The sequence below is a fragment of the Nicotiana sylvestris genome, chromosome 12 (assembly GCF_000393655.2).
Source record: "Nicotiana sylvestris chromosome 12, ASM39365v2, whole genome shotgun sequence".
NCBI classification, from domain to species: Eukaryota; Viridiplantae; Streptophyta; class Magnoliopsida; order Solanales; family Solanaceae; genus Nicotiana; species Nicotiana sylvestris.
The window spans coordinates 144,991,647-145,005,672 of NC_091068.1; the positions used below are offsets into that span (position 1 = coordinate 144,991,647).

Here is a 14,026-nt window from a genome sequence, read left to right on the forward strand (position 1 = left end):
CGTATATATTCTGCTAATCTGATATTCCTTCCACTTCAATTTGTTTGAATCTTTTTAGAATAAAAGGGTCAAATTTACTAATTTTTGGTGTGACTTCGTACATAAATTTTTAAGTTTTTTAAAATAAAATTTACATATTTAAAAACTACATAAAAAGTACAATAAGTCACAATAATTAATAACTCAAAATATCTAAAAACAATTTGCAAAAAATATGGTCAAAAGAAAACTTTATTTGATTCCCCAAATAGTAATAGGTTCATTTTATTTTGAAATGGAGGGAGTATAAACTATCTAAATGTCAACCCTTCTTATGGCCTCCATCTGTTTAAATTTATGTAATGTAATTTTATCAGGTGCATAGTTTAGGAAAGAATTTATTTTGTAACTTGTGATTTTAAATATGCAGTGAAATAGCATGGCAGTAAAGATAAAATGTGAAATTTAAAGATTGAATATTTTCAAAATGTAAAAATGTATGTCAGGAACGAATTAATAAGAAAATAGTGCCAGATAAAATTGAATGGTGGGAAATCAATTAATAAGAAACATAGTATAAATTCTTTTAAGCCGGAAATCAAACTACCACATATATAATATAGTATCATGTAAAAACCATGGACACTAATTTAAGAACAACAAAATGAAGAATCAGGTACTGGTCAGACCAATAGATTTATTTAATTTATAAATTAGATGTGCTAAGTAAGATTAAGAGAAATAATAAATTGAGAGTTGGTAAAATGTAAAAGTAATGTAGTTTAAATGGAGCTTTCATGTGATAGAGTTTCTCATTGTCATTGCTTTGAAGCTTCTTTATTTTATCCTTTAATTACTTCCATTAATTCGTGCCTCATTGTCACCTTTGCTTAGCATTTACAGCTAGACACTCCTATCAAATAAATCACCTTACTATATAAACCCTAAATTCTCCTCACCAACTCAAAGTTCTCCATATTACTCCAAAACTTTCTTCTAAAGTTGCAAAAAAGCAACTAAAAAATCTTATAGAACAAAGGGAAAGAAATGGAGGGGTTGATCCCATTAGTATACAAAGCAATAGTAGAATACAAAAATGCAGGTAGGACAACATGGTTGAATGAGTCGCCTTCAGCTTCTTACATGAGACTTCCAGGTGATTCAGGCCGTTTTGAAACATCTGATATACAGCTTTTTGGACATGCAGATACTAGGTTTTCGACAACTTCATCATCGTCACCTTCTGCAGCCACTGTCACCAAAAGAATGGTCTCCGGCGGTGTGCAGTCGCCGGCTAGGTGCCATCGGATTTCTGCTCGTGCAGTAAAGTGATCATGATCTTTATGTTGAAGAAGAAAAACAAGGTGATATATGGTGGACTTAAATGATTGTAACAAGAGAGTAGTTTTTCGTGTGTGACAAGCTTCTTCTCCTCTTTTAAATTTCCTTTGATGGTTTTTAGTTTGGTGTAAGTTTGAGGATAACCAAATTAAAGGGACCTCAGACTTATGCTTACTTTGGTGGTTTGTTGTTTGGTGTAAGTTTGAGGATAACCAATGGGAACTCAGACTTTTGCTTTTGTATGTGTAATTTCAAAGTGTAAATATTGGTTATGTATATGTTATGTGGTGTATGTGTGATAAAAATTGTCATAATTTCTGTTCATTCTTCTATTGTTCCTTTGAGTTTTGCATGACTGAGTCGACTATATGTATTATACTCCTTCAATTACATCGTGAAAAAAAAAAAAAAAAACAGAGCTAGCTTAGTTAACAGTGCTGGTGATTTTCTCTTGTTTTCCAGAACTAAGATGTACTCTTAAATTTTTTTAAAATTAAATAAGTAAGAGAAGAAGAAAGAAGTGGAATCAAAAAAGAATTGAAGAACAAAAAAGCAGATGTCAGTCTTGCTGGTGTTTCCACTAATATGAGGAATAAATTCTGCTCCAGAATCAAGTACAATTGAAACTTAAAAGAGGTAAAACCTGCAACCTTCGCGTTATTAGCACGATGCTCTAACCTGTTGGGAATAAATCCCTACAATAATAATATTTACGGTAATAAAAGCAGAATAATAACGTAGTACCGAGATACGGTAATTAACAAGAATAAAAGAGTAACAACGACACCAAGATTTTTACGTGGAAAACTCTTTTGAATAAGGGAAAAAACCACGGCTCTGAGAAGAGCAGCTAATATCATTATAGCAAGGAATTTTACACTTTGTAGGTCCGAGTAAAATACTCAAAAGACCACTACAACACTCAAAAGAAATAACCCTCTTTTGATATTCCCGCCTCACTACAATATCACTCACTCTCTATTTTTCTCACAGACTATTTTCTTATACCCTGTCTGTGAAACCTCACTCTTTCTTTCTAACTCTCAGATATATTTTTCCTCTGAGATTGGTGTATAAAATGAGAGCCGAAGCTCTCCTTTTATAGGCAGAACCTCGCCTACTACGCTTGACATTTTTCATCTGCACGCCTGCCATATTTGACAAATGCAGAAAGAAACGTGGGCTGCTGCTAATCAAGGAAGGAAGATTTCTTCCTTGATTTATGGGGTGGACCCCACAAATCTCCCCCTCCAGTCCCATTCACCTGAAGAAGGTAACACCGAAGGTTCTAGTTTGAGTGTATGCCGAAAAGTTCTTTGCATAGCTCAAACTTGTCTGTTGGTACCACTTTGGTCAGCATATCCGAAGGATTCTCACTTGTATGGATCTTCTTTACCTGCATAGACTCATCCTCTATCCTTTCTCGAATCCAATGGTATCTCACGTCGATATGTTTGGTCCTTGCATGGTACATAGAGTTCTTGCTAAGGTCTATTGCACTTTGACTGTCACAATAGACGACATACTCCTTCTGATGCAATCCAAGCTCTTGAAGGAACCGTTTGAGCCATATCATCTCCTTGCCAGTTTCTGTAGCGGCAATGTACTCTGCTTTAGTTGTTGAAAGTGCAACACACTTCTACAACTTAGAATGTCATGATATAGCTCCCCCTGAAAATATAAACAAATATCCAGTAGTGGATTTTCTATTATCAATGTCACCTGCCATATCAGCATCTGTATAGCCCTTCAAGATTGGATCCAATACTCCAAAGCACAAACAATCTCCTGTGGTACCTCTTAGGTACCTGAGTATCCACTTGACTGCTTCCCAATGTTCTTTTCCAGGATTTTCAAGAAACCTGCTGACAACACCAACTGCGTGAACAATATCAGGTCTAGTATATACCATTGCATACATCAAGCTTCCGTCTGCTGAAGAATAAGGAACTCTAGCCATGTTCCCTTTCTCTTCCTCTGTTATAGGACACATCTTTTTGCTCAACTTTAGATGACTAGCAAGAGGTGTGCTGACTGGCTTAGCATTCTTCATGTTGAAGCGTTCTAGTACACGTTCAATGTACTTCTCCTGAGATAGCCACAACTTTTTACTTGTTCTCTCTCGAACTATCTTCATCCTTAGAACTTGTACAAATCTCTCTTTAACTTTGCGATCAGCCCCTTGTCTTTTCCTACAATTAACATGTCATCCACATACAACAACAATATAATAAAGTTATTCTCAGAAAATCTTTTGAAGTATACACATGGATCAGAATAGGTCTTTATGTATGTTTGACTTTTCATGAATGAGTCAAACTTCATGTACCACTGCCTTAGTGCCTGCTTCAATCCATAAAAATTCTTATTCAATTTGCACACCATGTGTTTCTTTCCAGCTACTTCAAATCCTTCTGGCTGCTCCATATAGATCTCTTCTTCCAAATCTCCGTGAAGAAATGCAGTTTTCACATCCAACTGCTCCACTTCAAGATCTAGGCTAGCTGCTAAGCTCAAAATTGTTCGAATAGAAGTCATTTTGACAACAGGTAAGAAAATTTCGTCAAAATCAATACCTATCTTCGGTTCGAAGCCTTTAACCACCAATCGAGCTTTGTATCTAACCAGCTTGCCATTTCCATCTTTCTTGAGTTTAAAGACCCATTTGCATTTGAGTGGTCTTTTACCCTTTAGAAGTTCAACCAGCTTGTACGTGCCATTTTTCTGTAGAGATTCTATCTCTTCTTGCATGGCTTTTATCCACTGGTTCTTTTCTCGATGGGACAACACCTCCTTAAGACTTTCTGGCTCCCCCTCATCACTAATGGGGACATATTCTGTGGAAGGGTACCTGCATGACTCTACCCTTGGCCTCTCTGATCTCCTCAGAGGTTGAGGTTGTTCTTCTTCCTGAGTGGGGTGCTCCACTTCCTCGACACCTTCATCAAGTTGCTCCCCCTGCTCAATAACCTTACCAGGTTGCTCCCCATGCTCGGCAACCTCGTCGGTCGTACTTTCTGCACTTGTGGGATTGTTAGAAGTAGAAGGAATAGTAACAAGGTAGGGAATTATACCATTCTTCGCCTTTTCTAAAATATCAGCAGCAGTTCCAATTTCACTTTCTCGGAAGACTATATCTCTACTTCTGATGACCTTCTTCTTTACAGGATCCCACAATCTGTACTCGAACTCTTCATCCCCATATCTGATAAATATGAAGGGAACAGATTTATCATCCATCTTTGTTCTCTGCTCTTTAGGTACATGTGCAAAAGCTCTGCAACCGAACACCTTCAGATGCGAGTAGGGCACCTCTTTGTTGGTCCAAACTCTCTCTGGGATGTCAAACACCAACAGAACTGATGGACTCCTATTGATCAGGTAACAGGCTGTCTAAACTGCTTCACCCCAGAATGACTTAGGCAGTTTAGCCATTCTGAGCATGCTTCTCACCTTCTCCACAATGGTGCGGTTCATCCTCTCGGCTACGCCATTGTGTTGTGGGGTTCCAAGAAATGTCTTTTCATGTCTGATCCCATGACTTGAACAGTACTCTTCAAACTCCCTTAAAGTGTACTCACCTCCATTATCACTTCGGAGACGCTTTAGCTTTCGACTCGTCTCCCTTTCTACTAGAGCATGAAACTTCTGGAAAACTTGAAACACTTGATCTTTGGTTTTCAAAATATAAACCCATAATTTTCATGAAGTATCATCAATAAAAGTAACAAAATATTTGTTACCGCCCATTGATTCAATTTCCATTGGGCCACAAACATCAGAATATACTAAATCAAGCATATTCAATTTTCTTTCAGACGATGTCTGAAATGAGACTCTATGCTGCTTACCAAATAAACAGTAGTCACAAGGTTTTACTGTTGTACCTTTGGCATAAGAAATGAGTGATTTCTTGGCAAGAATCTGCAATCCCTTCTCGCTCATATGACCCATTTTTTTGTGCCACAAATCTGCAGAAATCTCATCTTGTGCCGCATTCAATTCACCTTGGCATATTTCTGCATTTGTCCGATACAACGTGCCACGAGCAACTCCCTTTGCAATCACCAATGATCCCTTAGTGAGTCTCCACTTTTGATTTGCAAAATAATTCTCGTATCCATCTCGGTCTAAAGCAATTCCCGAGATCAAGTTCATCCACAAATCAGGTACATGTCGCACATCCTTTAGAACCAATGTGCATCCGACATTTGTCTTAATACAAATGTCACCAATCCCCGCAATCTTTGAGTAACTTGTGTTACCCATTCTCACTGTGCTGAAATCACCTGCTACATACCTGCAAAAAAAATCTCTTACCGGTGTGGCATGGTAAGATGCCGTTGTGTCAACCGCCTATTCTGACTCTGGACCTGACAGGTGCATGCATTCCTCTTCCTCATTTATAAAGAGGACAACATTATCATTGTTTTGCACCATGGCGGCTGTGTTGTCGTCATTCTTCTGGCCACTGGATTCACCTTTGCCCTTCTTTGGATTTGGGCAATCTCTTTTGAAGTGAGCTGATTGATCACAGTTGTAGCAATTTCTGGATCTTGATTTGGATCGGTTCTTTGACTTCCAACGAGCTCTGGATCTACCATAGTTGCTCGAACTCCTTTGATAACTCCTGCCTCTACCTTCTGTGATGAGAGCATGTCCTTGATTTTCGGGGCTTCTTTCTCATCTTCTCATTGAGTAGAAGAGCCGATGTGACATCTTTCAACTCAATAGTAGTCTTACCGTGCAGGATGGTTGTTTCCAAATTATCATACGAAGATGGCAACAAGTTCAATAGCAAGATGGCTTTATCTTCTTCCTCAATTTTCACTCCGAGGTTGGCAAGCTATGTGATTAGTCCGTTAAATACATTTAAATGTGACAAAAAAATCGTACTTTCACCCATGTGTGGGGCGTATAACTGCTTCTTCAGGTACAATTTATTTGTCAGCGTTTTGGACATGTATAGGCTTTCCAACCTTGTCCAAATTCCACGTGCACTATTTTCATCAATGATGTTATTTACCACATCATCTGATAAGTGCAACCTAATTGCACTAGCAGCTCTTTCATCCAAGTCATCTCAATCCTCAGCTTTCATGGTATCAGGCTTTTTGGCATCAACATCTAGTACCTTGTGTAATCCTTGTTGGATGAGCAGATCCCTCATCCTTCTTTGCCATGTTGAGAAACCGTTATCTCCGTTTAATTTTGCTACCTTGTACTTTACTCCGGACATTTTTATTTTTCACCGAGTATAGTACTACCAATAGTGAATAGCAGTGAACAAGCAGAACATGTGCTCTGATACCAGTTGTTGAGAATAAACCCCCTACAATAATAATATTCACGGTAATAAAAGCAGAATAATAACGTAGCACCGAGATACGGTAATTAACAAGAATAAAAGAGTAACAACGACACCAAGATTTTTACGTGAAAAACCCTTTTGAATAAGGGAAAAAACCACGGCCCTGAGAAGAGCAACTGATATCACTATAGCAAGGAATTTTATACTTTGTAGGTCCGAGTAAAATACTCAAAAGACCACTACAATACTCAAAAGAAATAACCCTCTTTTGATATTCCCACCTCACTACAATATCACTCACTCTCTATTTTTCTCATAGACTATTTTCTTATACTCTGTCTGTGAAACCTCACTCTTTCTTTCTAACTCTCACATACATTTTTCCTCTGAGATTGGTGTATAAAATGAGAGCCGAAACTCTCCTTTTATAGGCAGAACCTCGCCTACTACGCTTGACATTTTTCATCTGCATGTCTGTCATATTTGACAAATGCATAAAGAAACGTGGGATGTTGTTAATCAAGGAAGAAAGATTTCTTCCTTAATTTATGGGATGGATCCCACATAACCAACTGAGCTAATGGGCCTTGATGTCATGCTCCTCGTCTTGTTTTATTAGACAGACATCCATAAGTGAGACTGCGAAATTACGATCTAAAAAAGAAAAAGAGAAATTTGTGATAAGTGTGCAACAAGTAGAGTTCTTTTTACTTACAATAAAGAAAAACGATTTGATACTTAGATCCCGTTTGGCTCATGTGATTTAGAGTAGCCGATAAGCATTAGGTGTTGAAAAGCACTTTTAAGTGTTGAAGATGATTTAAAAAATAAGTTATTACGTGTTTGGATAAAAGTGCTGAAATTAGTAATAATCAGTTGAATAACTGGGTATACGAAGTGTTTTGTTTTAAAAAGAATTATTTTAGGGATAGAATAATAAATATTGTAGTCAAACCTAAAGTGCTTATAAGCTGAAATTTAATAAGTTGGGGGAGACCAACTTATGGCTTTTCGCTTATTTTTGGCTTATAAGCACTTTTAATTTTATCAAACATGTAGATAAACTAAAAAGTGCTTATAAGCCAGTTTGACCAGCTTATAAGCTTAGCCAAACACCCTCTTAGACAATAACCTTGTTCCACTGTTCTTGGACTGTAAGCTTCACTTTTCCATTGAAACTGAACTTTCTTATAAGTAGTAGATAACCTTTTCATCCAATTTCTAAAGTAGAATACACATCGATTTATTGCTAATTTGGTACGTTTGCTGCCACGATCTTGCCTAACAGCTGCTAAAAGAGTATGCTTCAATATCGACGGGCTTATTGTCTCCTTCTCTTAATCTTAAAAAAAAGGAAACATAAGGGAGGGATCACTTCTTTGACAGTCGCTAACCATCGAACAACCCAAAATTTAGTTATTTTAGTTACATTAAATGCTCTTTTAAATTGGATAAGAATTCTTAGTTTATGGCCGCTTCTCATCTACAATAAGAGAAAAGGCTTATATGCAGAGGTGGAACTCGGATTTCGGCCTTATAAGTTCTGAATTTTAGAATGATGACTTCTAATTTTAATGTTTTTACACACTTAAACGAATTTCTTAATACAAAATACACTATTTGAGCACAAGTTATTGGGTTCGGCCGTACCCGTGGCTCGACTTTTGCCCCTGCTTATATGATTGTTCGTCCCCATAAGAACCAATAAGTGTTTGTCGGTAACAAGAGATCAATGCTAACCTGTTTTAGATAAGATTGAGTTCTGAGTAGGTAGTCTAGAGTATTCATAAAAGTAGTATTGGCATGCAATCTCGCTTTCTGTTGATAGTAAATTTTTACGACTGACCATTATTTTTTTTCATTATTGATCACCTTAGTATTTTGTTATTTTTATTCTGCTTTTATATTGTCCCTTCGTGTCTATATTTTCATTAATGTGGTGCTTATGCTTTCCTGAACCGACGGTCTATTGGAAACAACCTCTATCCTCACAAGGTAGGGGTAAGGTTTGCATACACACTACCCTTCCCAGACCCCACAGTGTGGGATAATACTGGGTATGTTATTGTTGTTGTTGAGTTGAGCCTAAAAATCAATGAGGGGTCGTTCCTCATCTTTGCAGCAGAGAAGAAACACCATGCTCTGGATAAAATCTACAGCTACATATAGGTGTTGATCTCCAAAACCAGCATTCTCAAGCCAAAGATTATCATCTGAATAATTATTTACCGTTTCATATGCTACTTTCTGGAAATTAAACCAATATAAACCAATCTCTGTTCCAGAGCAGCTAGAGAGTAAACGTTTCAATTCAAAATATCCAGGGTCAAGTACTAGTAAAAAAGTGCAGGACTCATACTAGATCTAAATGTAATTGAACTGCAGTAGATTAGAGTACAATTAGGAGGTTACAATTTACACTCAGATCAAAATTGAACTTGAAGAACACAACAGGAAACCGTCTAACCTCAAGCAACTCAATCAGTGCAGAAGAAACTCTTATCTCTTCTGAATATCGATTGTCAAGGAAGATACGGCTACAACCTTGTGGAAATTAGATTTAGATGTGATGTGTCCTTGAAAGTCATTTCTGAAGCAATCTTCTGAGCAGAGAAGTGCTCTCACATCATCAAACGGCAGCTAGAATCCAAAACATCACGTGGGAAGAAATGGCGATAAGAAACCAGGTTATGAACGCTAACACCACAGAGAGCTCAAATCTACCACATGGAAGATGAGGTGGACTACTACAGAAGTTTAAATCTTTTGAATACAAAACAGCAATCCCTGCTGACGAGCACGCAGCTGCAAGTGATAGAGTTGCAGTAACCTGCAATTGAAGTCAAGCCAGTGAACATGAATATAGTTAAAATTCATGGTCAGAGATTAAGATTTAATGTAAAGGGGGTACAGCACAGTTATAACGCATCTAAAAGATTAAGATTTCTACGACAAGATATATGCATTATGGAGAGACAAAAAAGAAGAAAAGGAAGTTCTAAAATGAGGTTGAGACGACAAGATTATGGTCAGACAAAGCGAAAAGGGAGGATCTACTTTTGATGGCGGGAGCCGCACAAAGGCGACCAAGCTACCCTGGTTAATTCATGTATAAGAGGAGTTTCCGCAAGGAAAAAGGCACATGATTAATGGAATATCAGTGGCCTGCATGGAGCATGTCAGAATTCATTCAAGGTACTAGTGAGTAGTGACAAAAGGATGTTTGTCACAGTGAAGGGGAATGTCTGGTGATGATCATGGCGACTATCAAAGAATAAAACTTTTTCAGCACTCAACTGCAGGAAAGAATGGTTTACAGTACAGGGAACATTCTTAACTTTATTTGGGTCAATGACACGGACAAAAATATCAGCTGCTCATAACGAAAGAAACGGTACTCAAAGATTTACATGTTTGCAAATAAACAAGGACAAGTAGCAAAGTAGGTCAAAAAGCTGTCATCGCTTCCAGTGAGGGGAATCACACCATCTATTACTTGGTTAAAATTTTGAAGAACAAGAAAATATAAACTCTTTTAGGGACAAAACATGAGCTAGAAAACAAGAATGAGGAGGATTGAATAGAACAGAGAAGGTGTGTACAGTTATACATATTCAAACACATCCCATAAGCATGAAAGAAAAAAGTAAACAAAAGATACATACCCAGTCTCCAACAACAAAGAGGCTCACTAAGACGGGATTTTGAAGGTCTCGTTTTATCCTCAAAGCATAGATGTCTAGACATGCAAGTCCAAAACTCCACAATACTTGAAGTCCCATTGATGCAATCAAATAGCTGCAAGATATGCCAAGTATTCTAAGAAAAAAGAATAACCATGAACAAAGAAAGATATGTATACTGAATGGAGCCAGTGATCTATGTGGTTCAATAGGGTGATGGAGAGACTGAAAATATTGGCTTACATTGACGCAAAGAATGATTTAAATGAGCATTATTGTACATTTACATGAGAATAAATATGGAAAAACAACTCAGAATTTCAGATAAATCTGACATAATGGGCAAGCCTGTTATCCACAGAGTGTCAAACCATGTGCCAGCTGGCCCTCTGGGATATCTCGGTTATCAGAAAAAATATGCCAAGGTCTGAGAAATGTAAAGTCAAGAGTTAGGGACCAAGCCTCGGTGTCAATACATGAAAGTCCCTCATCAAGTATTATTCAAATGCAAGGATATCCACATTTTACCCTCCCCTTTTTGCTTTGGTACAAGATCCCTTTTGCATTGCAGGGCGCGTGCTTTCACATGTTTAACTTTGCTGTATAGAAGATGGCAAAGTTAACAGCCAGCGATCTCTTCTGGCAGTTTTAGATTAGATAGGGCGTGTCTTATCAGGAAAAAATGAAATTAAATAGGTCTACTCAGATGAAATAAGATATATTAGAATGCATGCACATAAGTTCCTAAGTTAGAAGCTAGTACGCATATTATACGCTACAATTATAATATACTCTACTTGAATGTTCATTAAATTCTTTCCGTTATTTCAATGGGACACTCAAAACTACTTCATGAAAAGTGGACTACAGTACTTATTAGTTCCACAGCTTAACTAGCTTTAGAGGAAAAGTGGATGTTCAAACGCAAACGGTGGACACGCAACTACTCCCTCTGTCCCAATTGTGATGCACTTCCCTTTCTAGTTTGTTCTAAAAAGATGATACCTTTCTATATTTAGAAGAAATTTAATTTCTCATTTTACCTTTAATGAGATGATTTATAGACACACAAGTATCTATATACTTTACCACAAGTTTCAAAAGTCCTTCTTTCTTTCTTAAACTACGTGCTCAATCCAAGTGCATCACATAAAATGGGATGGAGGAAGTAGTTACTACCCCGATTCCGCTTTGCACCTATCCTTTCTTCTATAATTCCTTCAGTTTTCATAGATATCAAATATAAGTGCATAAGGAAAGTTTTGAACCATCAAAAACCATATTGTTGGTTAAACATAGAATTATGTGATAATGCAGTACAGATATAGAGTAAAGAGTCATTGAGCTAAACATAATCAAGAGAACCACAACAAGGAGCCAATTATCCCATCTTGCCACTTAACAACAACAGCAACAAAAGATAGCTAGATAATAGACAACAAACAACAATAACAACAACAACAAACTCAGTGATGTCTGGGGAGGTAATGTATACACACACCTTATCCCTACACCAAGAGGGCGATGAGGCTATTTCCGACAGACCCTCAGCTAGAGAATAGATGAGAAGAAGCATAGGCCACAAGTAATAACAACAACAACAGGAAATAAAGATAGCTAGAGAATAGACAAAAAGCTAATAAAGAAAGGCATACCAGAAAGCAGTGTAACTAGAGAAACCAGAAGCAGAAACCATGACCCCAATTGAGCCACCTGCAAATAAACATTGCCCAAACCTCAATAGCAACCCACTCACACTTCCTGGACTTCCCACCAATTCCTTCATCCTTCTATTACTTCTACTATTCTTATTTCCAACCAAATACTTATCAAATTTCAGACCTTTAAGCTCCACATAGCCCTTTAAACAAAAGGGCCCTTTCAACCCTAGATCCCTGTACTTTCCCCAAATTCAACAACCCCATTTACCAGATTACTGTGCATAGATCTTTACATCTATGTCTGATTTGATGAATAGATGATTAAAGATTGTATCATCCAAACAATGTACCAAATTGAACCGTTGAGCTAAAAATGCAATTAAAGAAAATAGACTATTTTGATGGTTTTATTTCATACTTTATAGTATATGGTAGCTAGATTAATGTAAATTGGTACTCTCGACAAGAATGGACAGTAATGGCGAAGCTTTGTACTCATTTTGATAGTGGTGCAGTCTGGCCGGTGGGAGACAGTCCAACGTGGCCTTGCTTTATTATACTTCTCTTCGCTTTTAATCTTCTTTTGATTAAATTGCACATTCTCCCCTTGAAGTTTAACTTTGCGCATATTTCTCCTATAATTTTAAACGTTAGGTTAGTCTTCCATATGTAAAGTTTTATTAACGAAATTATATTGATCAACAAGTGAACGATTTGTACCTTATGCTTTCCTTAGTATATTTTAGGCAAAATACCTTTAAAAAAAAACCCTAAACTTGGCACACATTATTGATTGCATCCTTGAACTATTAATTACCCCTTATATACTTGGTTATTCGATAGTTGTTATCCCCTTGGGCAATCTATGGCATGCACTCGCCTGTCACTTGAATTTTTCTGTCTATGTGGCATTAATTTCTTTAAAATAAAATATATATTTTATCTTTTTAAGTATGTTACCTTTTTAGATAATTTTTTCGAATAAAATTTATAATAAAACTTGGCTAGAACTATATTATTTAGGCTATTTTATAATTGGCTAAAAATAATAAAGTTTTAGTTTTTTTTTTTTTTGAATTTGACCTGAAAATAAAGATTTATACAATTGAAATAAATAGTATCTAAAAAGTTATAAAAAAAATACATAGTTTGAACTTTATTATTTTGGCTATAATTTTTTATATAGCTCTAAATTATGGTGCTCTAAAATATTTTTTTTTACAGATTTCACCTGAAAATATAAAAATACACAATTGAAATAAATAGTCATTGCATCAAAATAAGAAATAAAAAGACTGTACAATTGCAAGTTCATTATTTTGGCTATACTTTTTTTATTTGGTAAAAAATAATGGAGTTGTAGCTAAAAAAAATTATTCGTTTGACTCGAAAATAAAAATACAAAATTAAAATAAATAGACATTATATATAAAGAAAAAAACAGGAAATATACACAACTGGTACTCCATTATTTTTGCTAAAAGTTTTTTATTTGGCTACAATGATGCAGTTCCTACAAAACGTTTTACAAATTCGGCCAAAAAGAAAAAAAGAAATATGCAGTTGGAACAAATAGACAAATCGTCTTCACCATGATCTCAGCTCACGTTAGCTAAACGTGCGCCGAGTGTGGTTGCCATGGCTAGGGGCAAGGTAGAGGAAGAGGAAGACCAAGGAAGGTTCCTAAGACACCAATCTCTAACATCAGAAGCTCAATTAGCAACAAATCAATGGATGGACAGGACATGCAGACACCGAAGCAACATGACGGAGTTGGAGAAGGAAAGGGTGAAATTGATCCATCAAATAGCTCAGAAACTAGTAGGAACTGGCGCTGAGCACTTCAATTCAAGCTAAGCAAAGCTCGATGAAGGAAATTGTTGGAATAGAAGGTAGCTCCAATGGAACAGTAATAGAGGTGGCGATGCAGGTCAAACAAGCAAGGAAATTGAAATCGAACAAAGAGAGGAAGCAAATGGATGCAGAGATGAAGTGAATACAGTGGTTAATGAGATGAACACTACAGAACGGCGACCTGAGCACAAAATATG

The 14,026-nt window shown here is 36.7% G+C and overlaps 1 protein-coding gene across 1 annotated transcript; it reads right to left on the reverse strand.

Annotated features, from left to right (window-relative positions):
- Positions 1–8,915: 8,915 nt before the first annotated feature.
- Positions 8,916–12,493, reverse strand: LOC104242997 (CASP-like protein 5B2). The gene is made up of 3 exons (XM_009798439.2): positions 11,970–12,493; positions 10,297–10,429; positions 8,916–9,461 (listed from the first exon to the last, which is right to left on the reverse strand). Exons 1-3 carry the CDS (start codon positions 12,098–12,100, stop codon positions 9,261–9,263), a joined length of 465 nt encoding a protein of 154 aa, XP_009796741.1. The 5' UTR covers positions 12,101–12,493; the 3' UTR covers positions 8,916–9,260.
- Positions 12,494–14,026: the final 1,533 nt, after the last annotated feature.

Coding starts and splice junctions, on each gene's coding strand:
- LOC104242997 (XM_009798439.2), bottom strand. CDS start 12,100: ATGAAGGAATTGGTGGGAAGTCCAGGAAGTGTGAGTGGGTTGCTATTG. Junction 10,430..11,969: donor TCTAGTTACACTGCTTTCTG/GTATGCCTTTCT, acceptor CATATCTTGCAG/CTATTTGATTGCATCAATGG. Junction 9,462..10,296: donor TCTTTGTTGTTGGAGACTGG/GTATGTATCTTT, acceptor CTTCAATTGCAG/GTTACTGCAACTCTATCACT.